The 15,527-nt window shown below is 41.6% G+C and overlaps 1 protein-coding gene across 5 annotated transcripts in view; it reads left to right on the top strand.

Moving 5' to 3' along the window:
• The window catches only part of vps13a (vacuolar protein sorting 13 homolog A), a 51,598-nt gene that overhangs the window by 25,163 nt on the left and 10,908 nt on the right, over positions 1 to 15,527 (top strand). For 4 of the 5 annotated variants that reach the window (XR_013964255.1, XR_013964256.1, XM_080766412.1 and 1 more), the window contains exons 42-66: positions 676 to 819; positions 1,212 to 1,310; positions 2,361 to 2,513; positions 2,801 to 3,062; positions 3,400 to 3,560; positions 4,565 to 4,668; positions 4,998 to 5,307; positions 5,606 to 5,742; positions 6,064 to 6,364; positions 6,597 to 6,701; positions 6,944 to 7,090; positions 7,670 to 7,801; positions 8,041 to 8,174; positions 8,379 to 8,450; positions 9,830 to 9,962; positions 10,115 to 10,172; positions 10,420 to 10,591; positions 11,496 to 11,649; positions 12,559 to 12,705; positions 13,081 to 13,162; positions 13,282 to 13,351; positions 13,753 to 13,867; positions 14,198 to 14,311; positions 14,700 to 14,845; positions 14,950 to 15,031. Coding sequence is in view for 3 of the 5 variants with exons in the window: in XM_080766412.1 (XP_080622538.1) it covers positions 676 to 819; positions 1,212 to 1,310; positions 2,361 to 2,513; positions 2,801 to 3,062; positions 3,400 to 3,560; positions 4,565 to 4,668; positions 4,998 to 5,307; positions 5,606 to 5,742; positions 6,064 to 6,364; positions 6,597 to 6,701; positions 6,944 to 7,090; positions 7,670 to 7,801; positions 8,041 to 8,174; positions 8,379 to 8,450; positions 9,830 to 9,962; positions 10,115 to 10,172; positions 10,420 to 10,591; positions 11,496 to 11,649; positions 12,559 to 12,705; positions 13,081 to 13,162; positions 13,282 to 13,351; positions 13,753 to 13,867; positions 14,198 to 14,311; positions 14,700 to 14,845; positions 14,950 to 15,031 (3,534 nt within the window). In the remaining 2 variants the exon portion in view is untranslated. The remainder of the gene's footprint in view (positions 1 to 675; positions 820 to 1,211; positions 1,311 to 2,360; positions 2,514 to 2,800; positions 3,063 to 3,399; positions 3,561 to 4,564; positions 4,669 to 4,997; positions 5,308 to 5,605; positions 5,743 to 6,063; positions 6,365 to 6,596; positions 6,702 to 6,943; positions 7,091 to 7,669; positions 7,802 to 8,040; positions 8,175 to 8,378; positions 8,451 to 9,829; positions 9,963 to 10,114; positions 10,173 to 10,419; positions 10,592 to 11,495; positions 11,650 to 12,558; positions 12,706 to 13,080; positions 13,163 to 13,281; positions 13,352 to 13,752; positions 13,868 to 14,197; positions 14,312 to 14,699; positions 14,846 to 14,949; positions 15,032 to 15,527) is intronic. The other variant, XM_080766413.1, reaches the window with a different exon arrangement.

Below are 15,527 nucleotides of genomic sequence, written 5' to 3'. Positions count from 1 at the left end.
CATATTACATCACAGACGTACAAAAAAATTAAAAACAGAAAAATAAAAAATACAACAGGCATCGACATTGCGTTTAAAAAAGTTACATACATCTTTCTAGGCATTCACAGTTGTCTCTCATTCCCCTATACCCTTAAATATTGTCCATTTATACCATTTGTCCTCCATTTTTTCTTCTTGTAGCCTCAGACTGTGTGTTAGTTTCTCCATATATTGATTGATTGTTATATACTGTATTGATCAAACTGAGAAATTATCGAATTGATAAATAGTGAAACACTGTTTAAATGGTATAACTCCACAGTTCATTACTACGGTACATAGGTCAGAGACTTGTTACATGCTTACTTTTGCTTAACTGGTAGTTTTTATGGTGTGGCTCGGTAGGAGGCTAGCCATAAGAGGGTCTGTCTGGTTGTCTGGGGCTAATCTTGCAAACCGTCGGACAAAGTGTGTTTATATATACACCTTTTTTTTTTAAACTAAATGTTACTTTTTTCTTTACTTATAAAGACAAAAAAACACTCATATAGTCTCATACAGTACATGCACTCCAACATACCTCCCCCTTGCCCCCAACAGATTATTCGAGCGATATTTTTAATTCTACCAGTAATACAGCTTAGTGGAGAAAAGAGCATTTTCTTCCATTCACTGTACTGTATGTCCCTGCAGGTAGCCATCAGCTCTATCTGCCTGACTCTGGAGGCAGGGGTAGGGCACCGCACTGTGCCCATGCTTCTGGCCAAGTCCTCTTTCCATGGAGCTGTCAAGAACTGGAGCACGCTCATTAACATGCACAGTCAGCTCAATCTGGAGGTACAGTATGTTGACATACACCCCGACTTTAGCAATATTACAGGAAAGGGTGTGTTTTTTAACACTTGAGCAGAGTTCCATAAGCATCACCAAAGTAATGATGCCCATGTAATATTGCAATTATACAGTTACCAATACCAACAAAATAAAACATAATAAATAACAAAATAAGTACCGGTAATACAAATGTATTTCATATTGTGGGGCAAATTGCTCAAAAACATAAGAGTGCAATCTCTGCATCCCTGTAAATACATGTGGTAATTTCTCAGACGAGAGGCTAATGGGAACATTCACCAGTCTCAACTAGACACCAAAACATATACCGGTAAACATAACCTGTGTGTAATAAATAATAATACAGTACTTAACACACTGTACTTTACTGTTAGGTTCACTACTACAATGAGATGATGGGAGTGTGGGAGCCACTCCTGGAACCATTAGAAGAGGAAAGAGACAGCTTCAGACCCTGGACTCTAGGACTGAAGGTACACATGCACGCATGCACACACACACACACACACACACACACACACACACACACACACACACACACACACACACACACTTCACTCTAACCTTAAGAAACCATAAAATCTAATTGAGCATACTGATTGTATCCCCGGGCCATTTCATATTTCAAGATTTGTCCCAATTCTTTTTAATGAGCCAAGTCCAAAGGGCCTATGGTCCTTTATTGTATTTGTATTTTTCTTTTCTTCTTCTTCCGCCAAATATCGCAGGTCTGGCTGAAATGTACAGTCGGTTTTCGCAAAACTTGGCAATATGGTAGAGGCCTATGCCAAACGGAGAAGATGCGAAGCCCATAACCATTAGCCAAACGGTTGCGCTATAGCACTCAATTGAAAATGTTTGAACAGGCATAGGTCATGAACCGTTGGCAATAAAAGTTCAATACACATATCCGTCTCATCAGAACAACTTTCGTGTTCTGATTGGTCACTTTGTATGTGAAAAAATATATGAATAAAAAAATATATAGCTGCAAGCTATATACATAAGAGGGGCCAAGGAATGCAGAAATAAGAAAAATACTATATGCAATACGCACAATAAGTGGGCGCACATCCAGAGCTAAGAGTCGCTCGGTTGCTCAACACATCCGAAGGGTACCCTTCATTGGGTATCTGGGGCTGTCTGGGGTACGAACAGCTGCAAGCAGCCTGCACCGCTCAGTTCACATGGGTGTGATTTGCTTATTGCTTGGCCCTGTTATCGCTGCTTGTAGCTATATTTCTTTATTTGTTTTGTGATATATAAACTGATATTTTTGGTTAAAAAGTTAAAGCTCTATTTTAATAAATCAGTAAGAAACTGTTCTCAACTTGTCTGCAAATATATCTGCACTTTACTATTACTAACCCAGTGACCAATTAAAACAATACAATAAATGCTGTCTCCCTGTCTGAGGGACAGCAGTATTTATCTTTGAGAATGGACATTTAGAGAATTTAGCCCATGTCCGAAACACACAGATTGCTAACTATCTTTCCACCGTTGTGTTGTAACCTCTTTAGATGAAGAAGAAGCCAGTGAAATATACTGGAATTTCGGATGAGGTTGATTTCAATGTTCCAGATTATAAGACCGTGATCAACATCAGCAGCAAGGACCAGCTCAACCTCACCCTCACAAAATGTGGACTGGGCATGCTCAGTAACTTGGGCACGGTAAGGACATAACAGTCACATACTGACTTATAATACCTTAAGGTGGGGCTCAACCAGAGGTTCTTGGTGGCTTTGTGATTATTATAATGTGTGATGCAACCATATTTCCAAATCCAATTCCAATTTTAAAACTTTTGTAGTCTGAGCCCAGCTTTTCAATTAAAATCAATTGTTTTACAATTCTAATGTGTGGTGGTCCACGCTGTATTTGTGAATGTAACTACTAAAGCAATTTAACTCTTGCGTGGAGCATTGTCAAAGCTTTTTCTTTGTTTGTATCTACTCAGGCGTTTGCAGAGGCCGCTAAACAGTCGACTGAAATCTTCCAGAAAGACGAGGCTCCATTTGTGGTTAAGAACCGTCTGGGCCTGCCAGTGTCTGTTCTCTACAGTGAGATGTTCTGCCCCCTCGACAGACAGGGCGTCAACCGCACAGTGGAGTTGCAGGACGGAGAGCGACTCAATATGGAGTACTCCAGAACCTCCACAGACTCTGACCAGTTCTCTGCTATAATCTCCCTTAGTGAAAAGGACTACTACATACAACCCAGTAAGTAGTAGTGGCACATACAGTACAGTATAGCAGCCATGCACATAATGCTGCAGCTTGTGCACACGCACGCACACACACACCCGCTCTCTCTCTCACACGCGCACGCGCTCGTGCGCGCGCTCACACACACACACACACACACACACACGGTATTCTTTAGCAGCTGGCAGTGGTAATATTGTGCGCAGTGCCCATCTTGTGAGATACTCAACAAGGTAGTGTCTACTGTAGCTGACTGTCTGCCAAATTAATCAAAAAGAAAGCCCTACATAAACCATGCTCCATATACTAGTAATAAAAACACACGTGTTGTTGTCCCCTGTGTTCTGCCCAGCTCCGGTGGGTCACACATCCACCACTATCATCCCACTGATCAAGGTCGGCCGGGGGATGTACAGTGTGATGCACAGGGAGTCCGGGGTCACTCGCTTCCTGGTGTGTCAGATCTACTCTGTGGATGGAAGCAAGTACATCAAGATCCGCTCTCCCTTCCAGGTAAAATATGAGTACTAGGGTTTCCCGGTAGCCGTGTTTATTGGGAATAGCCCCTTGAGATGATCCATCTCGTTTTCAAGGGGGTCCGCAAGGTGTGCTGCGTGTTTGCAGGAATGTGCTTGTGCTCACTTCACTGTGAAGTTCTAAAGCATACTTACTTACTTTACTCCATCCTCGCTTGCCAAGAAGCACAGAAGCAGTCAGGACAAATGATTGATGCCCATACAGATCTACCACGTATCATGTGGTCTAGGCTTGTAGATCTGCTCATTTTGGTACACAATAATACTGTGATACTAAGTAGACTTTAGTGTGTTTCAGGCTTGGCATCTCATTCAACCTTTAGTCTATAATAAGCCTTATTAGTTAGTCACTGTATATCCATGTCGGTTCCAAAGTCTGAGGATTTTACAGATTTTAGCAGCTCACTGATTGTAACAAATTGATGAATGATGTCATTTTTGTGAGATTTTGTAAAACTTTGAGTATATCTCAAAACGATGCCTTGGTTGGCTTTATCCATCATTGTAGCAGCTACTGCTGCGACGCAGGCTTTGTGTGACTGTTTATTGCACAGCGTAGGAGGGCAGTAAGGCTCTGAACTATTCACCAGATAATGTATGCTCCTATAAAACATGAAACATGAAATATGATTTTAATGCTTATAAATCCAAATATTGTAATGTTACTTTATTTAATATCCAAATAATAATTATTATAATAATATTAAAAATATATATAAATATCTTTCAATCCCGCCAGCCAGTGGTCCGAAATTATACTTCACACGGTCGATTAAGATTTTAATCGGCCAGTGGCCAGCATATACCAGCTAATGTAAACCTTGATGGTACATGCCCAAGCCACCTTCATCCTTCTGTCCTTAGACACTGAGCAAATAACTGGAATAAAATATGAAGAAGAATACAAGATATAGAATGGTCCACTCCTACATCTTTTCTCTCTCTCTAACACTCTCTGCCTGTCTCTGTTTTTGTCTGCAGATCATCAATCACTTTTCTATTCCCTTCAAAGTGTATGAAGGATCGACATGTCTGGGTATATCTCTTCCCAATGAGGAGTTCTGTGTGCCTCTAGATTCCTATAGGTGAGACACAGCACAAACTGCTGACAACACACACACACACACACACACACACAGAAAATTCAACCTGCTACAGAAAATGATGGTCCAGTTCTGCAGGGCCATTATCGAGTCCAGCACCGGGAAGTGACCAGGAAAGACAATCTCCTCCTCAATGTTTTTTCCCCAAGACAGTGGACTCTCAAACCAACCCCTGCTCTGTTAATACTGGCATTATTCACTGTAGTGCAAAAATGCACCAACCTGACCTCATTATGTGCACGCCATAACAGGCAATTAAAATAATGCTGATTCTGATTCCTTCATTGTCTGTCCTATGCTGCCCTCTGCAGGTCTGAGCTGAGCCTGCAGCCAGTAACAGAGGAGGATGAAGGCCGTCAGGTTGAGGAGTTTGAGTTTGAGTGTTCTGAGGGTTTCAGCTACGAGGAAGTCAGCAGCCAGGAGCCCCGCACGCAGAGCTGCCGTCGCCGTGGAGAAAAGGCCGGCATGCTGATGGTCAACATTGTGCCGCTGAGGGACACCGTGACGTCCAAACACACAGGATGTGTCGGGGAGAACTTTGACGCGCCCTACATCATCCACCTATGGCCATCCGCCCTGCTGCGTAATCTGCTGCCTTACCCCATTACCTACAAACTGCAGGTAGGATAGAAATAGGCGATGTGCAAGCTCTCAATGTGTCGTGGATGCGTTGTGAGGTTGTCTTGTAGATCAGCTATTTTTGGTGTGTGAAACCGTACAGTATGAGTATGAATTAGGCATTACACACATGCTTACACTACAGTTATACTAGAAACATTTTTTCTGTAACAATTAATTAACCTTTTGACCCTTGAACTACAGTTTGGCTTTTTAACATTTACCACATTGTTAATTATGTTGATCTAGTGGAAATCACAAATACTTGCATAATAGACTTACATGAAGCATCCATGAACAGGACAGTGGTGACATCGCCCCTGAGGCCACTCTGAAACCAGGCCACTCTGCCCAGCTACACACTGCCGTCATCAACCAGTCTAGTCTCGCTCTCCGCCTCCTCGACTACCTCGAACAGGATTGGTCTGCTGTGTACAGGTCACTTTCAACTTCACTAAACGTTGTCATATCACATATTTACACCAGGTATAAAAGAGTGGATGAAATTCATGTTCATTAATATCTATTTGTCAATTAAATATAATTAAAATAATAATAATAATTCTATCCAATGTACATTAAGTACAGTATGTATAAAAACAGTATCTCATCTTTATGTCTCATAGTTTTATTATACTTGCAGTACTTGTTGGTGTCTGCATTGTTTTTTCTTTTACTCGTTTTGTTTTAAATAATCTTAAACCAAAAGTGGGGTTTGCTTTATGTTCAGCCTTTTCCTTTTTTTTTGCTATTCCACAGTCTCCGCAGCGAGCAGGAGGAGATCACCTTCACCGTGTTCAAGTCTCTCCGGGAAGACGACGATGAGGACGGAGAGGGTGGCGGGACGGAGAGGAAGAGGGCAGAGCTGGACATAGCGGTGCATGTCAACTATGAGTCAGGACAGTCCGTGGTGGCCATCCATTCACCTTACTGGATGGAGAACAAGACAGGTCGGCTGCTGCAGTACAAGGCTGATGATATCCATCGCAAGCACCCCCTGGACTATGACCTACCACTGCTCTTCTCCTTCAAGCCACGGAACTTCCTGCAAAACAACAAAGTACGAGGAATTTGACGTAGGATGAGGGACGGTCCAGTGGTTCTCAACCTTTTTCAGGCCATGGTACCCCCAAAATAATCATATTTGAACTGAACACCAGTTTGTTTGCTTTACCTGATCCCCATCTGTTGTGTTTACCTCGATGCAGTGACATCTCTTTTGTTTGCCATTCTTCTGAACTGTGTGAGCTCTTTGTGACCTCTCAATTCTGAATGCATTGTTCATCCTCCAGGTGCGGCTGATGATCTCAGACAGTGAGCTTTCAGAAGAGTTCTCCCTGGATACTGTTGGTAGTTATGGAGATACCAAATGCAAAGGCAAATATAAAGATTACCAGGTAAGGTTTTGTCCAGGACAGTGGCCTTTAATCATTACAAGCTTTAGGTGACTAGTCTAGAGAGTCTAGACCTTGCTCCAGACTCCACATAAAAAACAATAAAAAAAAACACACTGTAATCAAAGTGAACAGCAATATACTGTAATTTAGGACATTGCTTTTAGTAGGGCATATAATGGAGCAAATTAAATTGTGACCTGGTATTAACTTTTTGCTCCATTTCTTCTTTGTCTACACATCAGGTTGGAGTGAAGATTGACGCCAGTAGCTTCAGCCTGACCCGCATTGTGACCTTCATGCCATTCTACCTGTTGGTCAACAGAACCAAACACACCATCTTGATCAATGAGCAGGGACTGGAGAACTGGACGAAGGTTAAGCCTGAACAGGTCAGAACCAAGTTCAGGCTATCATATTTTACAATTTAGTCATTTAGCTTATCTTGCAATAAGCATACATCAAATGCACGCGCTATGAGCTTGTAGATCTGCTATTTTTCAATGGCTAAATTATAACATGTTTAAAACACCATAAGGGGTTCCCGCCCAAAATGGATTAATGTAAAAACCTGGCATGTTTGCGTGCTGTACTGCAACATTTAGGGCCTTACAACATAATGTTACACCAGGCGCAAAACGTCTCAACATTTAGGGCCCTACAACATAAAGTTACACCAGGCGCAAAACGTCTCAACATTTAGGGCCTTACAACATAATGTTACACCAGGCGCAAAACGTCTCACGGCTGAAGAATTCATGAACTCCCCAGCAATAAGAGGGTTATTAAAAACACTGTCTTTCAGCGCTAAGGTTTTGCTTTTGCCTTTTGTAATTGATGGTGAGGTCTAAGAGTTGTCAATATTAATCGATGACCACTCGCATTATAACATTATTGGACTTAATAGAAACGAGACATTTTTGTTTTCAGATAACCAAGTTTACACTTTAATTATTTGATATAATCTTCAGTCAGTCCTTCCATTCTGGCCCGAGAAAGATTCCAAGCACCTGAACATCCAAGTTGAAGGTTGTGACTGTCCTCCTCGGATCATTGACTTCACACGGACAGAGAACTGCTTATTGCTGCCTCTGGACAAGACTGTGAGTGGAACAGTGCACATAATTATACTGTACAAAACAAAAGTTTTTCTAAATTGATGTGTGATTAAATAATAAGATGAACATGGGGTATGGGGTCAAACAATACGTTACTGCCCAAGTTCTGAATATATTTATTGGCTACTCTCTCTGTTATTGAATGAGATTATGTCTACTCAAAACAGTATTCAGCATTTCCTGATAAACGTTATAGACTCTAGTTTCTGGTACCTGTTTTCTAGCTGGGCGGGATCACGGTGGATGTGAACATTTCGGAGCACTCTACTGTGATTCGTTTCTCTGACTACCATGATGGTGCAGCTCCCTTCCTCATCATCAACCATACCAAGGACCAGCCTATACAGTTCTACCAGAGGTGAGAGAAAAAGCAGGGAAGGGACGGTTGAAGACCCACGGGGCAATATAACGTATATTTAGTTTGTGCTAATGCTAACTTATTTTGATCCATTTGCCATCATCACTTCATCAGTGCTTTCTCATGACCTAACTTTTTTTATATTGTTTATATTGTTGTTTATATTGATGTTTGTTTTTGTACTTTGTGTTGCGGTCCACACAGCGGGCGGAGAAACTCATCTGGTTTTGTGGCTGATTCGGTGCTCGACCTCTCCTTCTCATTGGAGGAGGACAGGTAGAAAATAATGAAAGGCCTCTGACACTCCGATAGGGAGGGAGACAGAGATAGAGAGAGCACGTGGAACAGATTTATGGAAGTAGGGAGAAGAATTGGTACAGTTAGTGCAGTGTGTGAGGTTATGCACTGAAACACAGTTTCAAAAAGTAACGTCTATGCAGAGAGATATAAGTATTAAGTATAAGAGGTGTGAATCTGAAGAAGATGAGGATGTAGACAGTAGAAGGATAGAATTGGGCTAGGTCTAGATGTAAAGAGTTGAAGGGAGACACCTCTGACTAAAGATAACATAGTGGGTGGAAATTAAGGAGACAATACAGGTGATAACTTATTCCATCTACCACGCCGAGCTGCTCGCTCACGTGTGCTCGACCCTCACTGTCATGAAACTACAGGAACTCTGTGATTGAGGAGAGTTACAAAGCATAGGAGAAATCCCACCAAATATGTATAATAAGTGAAGTAATGATGATACAGTATTTGTTGAAGGTTAGTTTATTGACTGACACACATACACTGTGTGTATTGAGCTATCTACAGGTATACAGTACATCACTGCTTTGGCTCAGACTTGGTTGGGCTGCCTAATCTGCTCCTTATCTATCCCACAATGAGTAAACGCACACGAAGCTTTTACATGGTCATACCGCTTGGCACCACTGTTAATCCTAATTACATATAAATACAAGTGTATTGTGTGTGTGTGTGTGCGGTCTCAGGAAGTGACTTAACATACTGTAGACTTGTGAGTCATTGGAATAGAGTAAAAGGAGCAGTTTAGACATTCATTACTGTGACCTTTGACGTGTTCTTTACTTCTACAACTCATAGTTTTGGCTGCAGCTGATTGGAGGGTATTCTGCCAGTAGAATCGGTTCTCTTGCTTCTGTACCGTCCAATGGGATAAGGCGTCCGCCGTCTGCTTAACCAATGCTTGCTCTGACTCTCGCATCCCCATTTCCTCTTCTTCTCTGTTACGTTTTCTCATGTTTACAGCTTCTCAAAGCATGAATTGAAATCAGAATCGGAATGAACTTTGCATTTGTAACTTTTTCCTCTTGGATCAAAGGAGACGCTTTCGGTGGTTCCGTCATTGTAGCATCATTTCTGCTGTTGCATCATCTACCTATTCCTGTCTGTTTATGGGAATCTTATGTTTACACTGTGGAATGTCAATGTCATGATTGTTGTTCTTCAGATTCTGCGGTCCTCCATAGATGTAGATCGTCGGTGGTTGGGCATTACATGGTTTCATTGTTTACTGCTCCTGTCCTGTAAGGTGAATGTTTTCCTGGTTCATAATGGTAGTAGTACCCTATACCTATTCTGACCTAATGTATTGGTGTTGGCATTTCTGTGTGTGTACATGCATTTAGCTCGCAGAAGGAGACAGAGAAGGAGGAGTTGGAGCCGGGTAAAACTGTGTACTACACCTGGCCTCAGCCCACTGGGTCTAGAGAGCTACGCTGGACATGTGGTCATCACCATGGCAAACTGAAGAGTGAGGAGGTATCCACCAATGTCCAGACCAATATGTACTCCCTGTTGACGACTTGTGATTTTTGCAAGTCGACTTGCTGTCAGTAAAAAGTTGAAGTTGAGTCGACTTCTCGTTTGATGACATCATCGGGTGCGTGTGTGTGTGTTTGTCTGTCTTTTAGGACTTATGTGTGGACTTGAATAAAGAGGGGAAACTTTTCCTGATCTCTTTCTATGAAGGTACCGTATAAGACTCATTTTTCCTGTAATTCACTCAACATTTGCATGGAATTCAATGCTCTGTGTGTTTATGTTTTGTTTGGGTTCATTGTACTTTAAAGTGCATTTTAAGTGTATGGTCCAAACCACTCACTCGAATTCAGGTCAAGCCATTCACTACTCATCCCAACTTAATTTGACTGTGCATGGAAATAGTTTTCATTACGTTTTGATTCATAATGATTTGGTTTGACTGTCGATCCTGCAGGTCTCCAACGGGTGGTGCTCTTTACAGATGAGCGTCGGATCTACAGGTTGATAAGCAAGAGTGAGAAAGCTCACCTGGCCGAGCAGGAAATAATTCTGTCTCTCCGAGATGTAGGGGTGTCTCTGGTAAACAACGCGACTGGCCAGGAGGTCTCTTTCATCGGGATTACAAGGTACACAGGCCCAATCCCTCAAGCCCTGAGCCCTGAACCCTCATTGACTTTAGTGACGTCAGCTGTAAGTGCTTGAGGGTGAAAGGCTGCAAGGGCTCCAAATTGTTGTGAAATAAATGGGACAGCACTTTGAAGATGAGTCTGCCATTCATGACAATTTGCATCACTTTATTAAAACTGTCCTTATTCACAGCCAGTGCCTACATGCTTGGCCTATTTTAGTATTTAAGCGGATCGTTTTATTATTCGTTTCATAAATACACTTTCCTGTGTGATAGGGGTTGTAATATTCATATATAATACTATTCATTATAAATTGCATATATATATTCTTTTACTTTGCTCATTAGTCATTTCTCATCATGTTTCCCTTATTATTATTATTGTTATTAAATGTATAGCCTATCCTCCCATTCCGTCTCCCTTTGAGAACAGTGAGAAAGCATCAAAGCACTATTGTGTTTGTTGACATTCTAACCGCGATACTTAACTAATTTGCATACTTAAATGATTGATGTTCGGAGGATCGATGCTGTCTTTGGCAAAGGACACATAAAGGGGCGGGGCTGAGCCCTCACTGACTTACCGATTTCAATAATTTGATTGGTTAAATATTCATAAAACCCACAGACAGACTTTAGGACCACTTTAAACCTGGCCTCCTTTTTTTGGCCATGTCAATTGTTAGTGGGAAAGATAGCAGATCTACAAGCTCACAACGTGTTGCAATGCAACACACTGTGAGCTTGTAGATCTGTTATTTTCACTACTTTGGTGCTACACTGTTGCATGACAAAGTATAACAATACAAGGTTTCTGCCCGACAGTGATGATATACATCATTTAATACAAAATAATTTCACAAACTACTGTATATTATCCTGTCTTTCTCTGCTGTGTACAGTTCTGATGTGGTGTGGGAATCCAAGTCGAAGAAAAGGTCCAGATGGAAGCCACTGAGTGTTAAAGACGCAGATATGCTGGAAACCCGCTACAGAGAGTATCTGGACAGTGGGCCCATAGACCACGCCATAGTGGATTTGGAAAACAACTTCCAGGTTAGAGGTCAAATAGACCCTTTATCAGATCATGTCAAGTACAATAACACGTGTGCGTGCGCAGTCAGGTTGCAAAAGTACCCGACTGCTCATAAGATGCATTAGAGTCACGCCACTTGCATGTGAAAATGCATTCCATAAAACCCTCGGCAGCAGTTTGCCCCCCAGTGTGTAGGAAGAATGTGTATTGTGACCTTTAAATATATACTCCTTGGTTTCTTTCGCGTGTAAGGGACTCCCAAACCACTTGGGAGTGAACCAAAATAACTAGTTTGGGAATCTCTTACATCAACCTGCATGCGTCTGTACACTCTCAATGTGACAAATAATTGTCTAATCTGTGTGTGCCATGAATATTAGTACCACAGGAGTATCTTTAATTGCATTAATAATCAATTTAAATTGTTATCAGCGCTGACCAGGCAGTTATTTCAGGCACACGACACTACGTATAGTGAGTTACTGTATTCCCAACCTGTGGGCCCGCAAGAGAGCCCGAAATAATTAGCAGATTTAAATGATAATATAAGATTCATATTTTCTTTAAAACCTTGTGTTGTTGTTTTGTTGTTGCTGTTGTTTATGAGACAAATTTCCACATTGTAGACAATAAATGTAACTAACTAACTAACTTGACAACAAATGTGTTTTAACAATAAATAGCAACTTAAAGTGTATATTAGATTAGTTCCATTGATCCCAGCCGGAGCACAATCGATTGATTATTAATCAACACGTGGCCCATCCATCTGACCACTTAACACGACGTGTTAAGTTGAAGTTGTCAGATGGGTGGGCCGTGAATACTTTCAAGATTGGGCCCTGATCTTGAAAAGGTTGGGAACCACTGCAGGGCAGTATATATACACAGGAATGGACATTTGACAATTCATCCATTTTGTCTCCCAGGTCCTCCTGACTCCCAACGGCATGGATATGAAGCTGCTTCAACCAACAGAAGCTCCTCTCAGGAGGAACTTCCTGCCTGGGGTGAAGGTGGAGTACAGCATCTCCCCGCGACAGAGTTCCTACCGGGTCCAAATCAACCGCATACAGGTGAAAACAACAGCCAAAGAAACAACTTTGTACAGTATACTGAAAATTCCTGAGTGTTCATTTTACTCTTGAGAGTGTACAAATTAACCAAATGATGTTAATTTGTTTACTTGTGTACACTGAGTTACACAAGGAAAGAAATAACACTTTTTTACTGTGTATGTAGATAGAATTATATAGAAAGGCACAACTTCTGGTCAGATGTTATGTGACAATCTCAAAACCTTATCCAGATCCACCATCTAGAGTCAGTTTGTATTGTCATTGCATGACTTGCATGTTCAAGAAATGAATACAGTGCATCATTATAAAACGTTTCCTTTCCACAGAGATACTAGGACTGATGTCATAATCCTTTTTTCTTGTCCACTACAGATCCAGAATCAGCTGCCAGGATCCATCTTCCCATTTGTCTTCTATCCCGTCAAACTACCCAAGTCCGTCACCATGGACTCAGGTCAGTCTGTCTGCCTTTGATAAAACAGTTTCACTTTAGATGCTATTTCTTTGTTATACACTATACAGTATTTGATGCTTCCGTCAATGCGTCATTTAATCTTTCTCTATTTCTTCCAGAGCCCAAACCCCTAACGGATATCTCCATTGTTACCAGAGCGGCAGGCCATTCTAACATCTCTCGCATCAAGTAATTGTTTATTTGTTTACAAATAAGCTATTTTAGCTATGTATTCTTTACATTTTGAAAATACTTCAATGCAACAATGAAAAGCACATAGTAACAAACAACACAGGTTATTTTTTTCCATTTATTGAAATGTAATGTTTTGGTCATATAATGGTTTCACCTCACAATGCTTTTTTTGTGTCAGAATGTAATCTTTCTAATTCTCAGGATACATTTTCATACCCTTATGTACTATTTTGTATTTTAATATACTGTATCAGCAAGGCTAGCATTTCAGCCATATGTTGGAATTCACGCAGTGTTAATTTAATTTATTTTTATGGCCCATTTGGCTCCACACCTCATACTTGTGTTTTCAAGGAGCCTTAGAAATGATTGCAGATGTGCACTCTCTACCTCAGATACTTCAAGGTGTTGATTCAGGAGATGGATTTGAAGCTGGACCTGGGTTTCCTCTACGCCATCCTTGATCTGTTCACACCCGAGCATCACAACATCACAACCTCAGAACAGGAGGTCTGTTGAACACACATTATTATTCATAAATCAGCTGTAACAGTTATTGTGTGTTTATTTTAAGGTTCAAATTTGTTTTTATTGTCGCATGCACTTATAATACAGTTGTGGAAATATTGCAGACAATGCCATTCTTGTTCTTAGAACGTTGTCAACAGTGTCACAAAAAGAGAATAATAATAAACAATAAGATAAATATTTCAAGGATAATTCAAAAACTACAATAATATAAAGGCACAGGCATTGTCAGCTCAATCAAAATTATACAGAAGTTTGACATTATTTGGTTCCTAACCTCCTACTGTATGTGTGTTTGTGTTATTCCACAAGGTGGAGCTGTTTGAAAAGGACATAGAGTATATAAGGGCAGAGTTGGGCCATGTCTCTGCTGCAGACACCTCTCCTATCAGCCTATATGAGTACTTCCACATATCCCCCATCAAGGTGTGTTGCATGTTTATTTCACTCTTATTTCAGTTTTATCCTACTGCAATAATACAGTAAAATTAATACCGGCTTTAAAAGAAAATTATTACAAATGTATACTGCATTAGTGTGATTCCCCTTTAGGCTAGTGGGATTTCAATGTCCCCCTCAAATTGTTGTCATTGTCAGAATTTACATTTACTAATTACTAATGTATAATTGGAATTTGAACTTGGGTCTCCCATGTGGAAAGGGACACTGAGGCCAAACATCTTAACCACTAACCTGAAGTGGAATCCCCACTTTAGCCGGGCAGAGTCTGATACACTGTGCCACCCCGTCAGTAATGCTCTTTTGATTCCTGATTTGAGAATGCCTGGGGTAATCATACCTTGTGCATTTCCAGCTGCACCTGAGTTTATCTCTGAGTACGGGCGGAGAGGACGGTATGAAAGAGAAGAGAGACACAGAACTCATCCCTATCCAGTCTCTCAACCTGCTGCTGAAGAGTATAGGAGCCACACTCACTGACGTACAGGATGTTGTCTTCAAGTAGGAACACCTTTATTTATTTTTGTCCGTAACCATTTCAAAACGCATCTACTTTTCACATTCTCATGTGCATCATTTGTAATGTTTGTGTTGTTGTTTTTCAGACTGGCCTTCTTTGAGTTGACCTTCCAGTTCTGCACCACCCAGCAGCTCCAGTGGGAGGTTATAGGTCATTACACCAAGCAGGTACAGCACAGAGGATACGCACCCACAAACACTGGGAACGTTTGTGAAAAAGCCCCTGCTCAGGGGCACGGTGGCACAGTTGGTAGTGCTGTCGCCTCACAGCTAGAAGGTCCTGGGTTCGATTCCCGCTCGGAGCGCTGTGGGTGCTGGTGGCGTGTTTCCTCCTCCGCGTCATCAGTGCCCATACCCGAAGGCGGGGTTGGCGAAAGGGCCTTTCTGTGTGGAGTTTGCATGTTCTCCCCGTGTCCCCTAGGGTAGGTACCCTCACAAAAACATGCATTAATCCTGGTCTCTAAACTGCCTCCCCCTGGCCAGCCGGGGCGCCTGATGGAGGGGAAAGGAACTGGTTGGAATAACGTGTTCCTTCCACGCGCTACGTCCAACCAGGGAAACTCCCCCCTGTCAGGTGTAAAGGAGCAAGTTGGACAGGTTGGCGGAGGGTGGCGGAGGGTGTGTAGAACCCAGGATCACATTAGATGATTGACACAGGGGTGAA

The sequence above is a fragment of the Protomyctophum bolini genome, assembly GCF_963924005.1.
Source record: "Protomyctophum bolini genome assembly, chromosome: 6".
Lineage (NCBI taxonomy): Eukaryota > Metazoa > Chordata > Actinopteri > Myctophiformes > Myctophidae > Protomyctophum > Protomyctophum bolini.
This window is presented reverse-complemented; position numbering and strand designations above follow the sequence as displayed.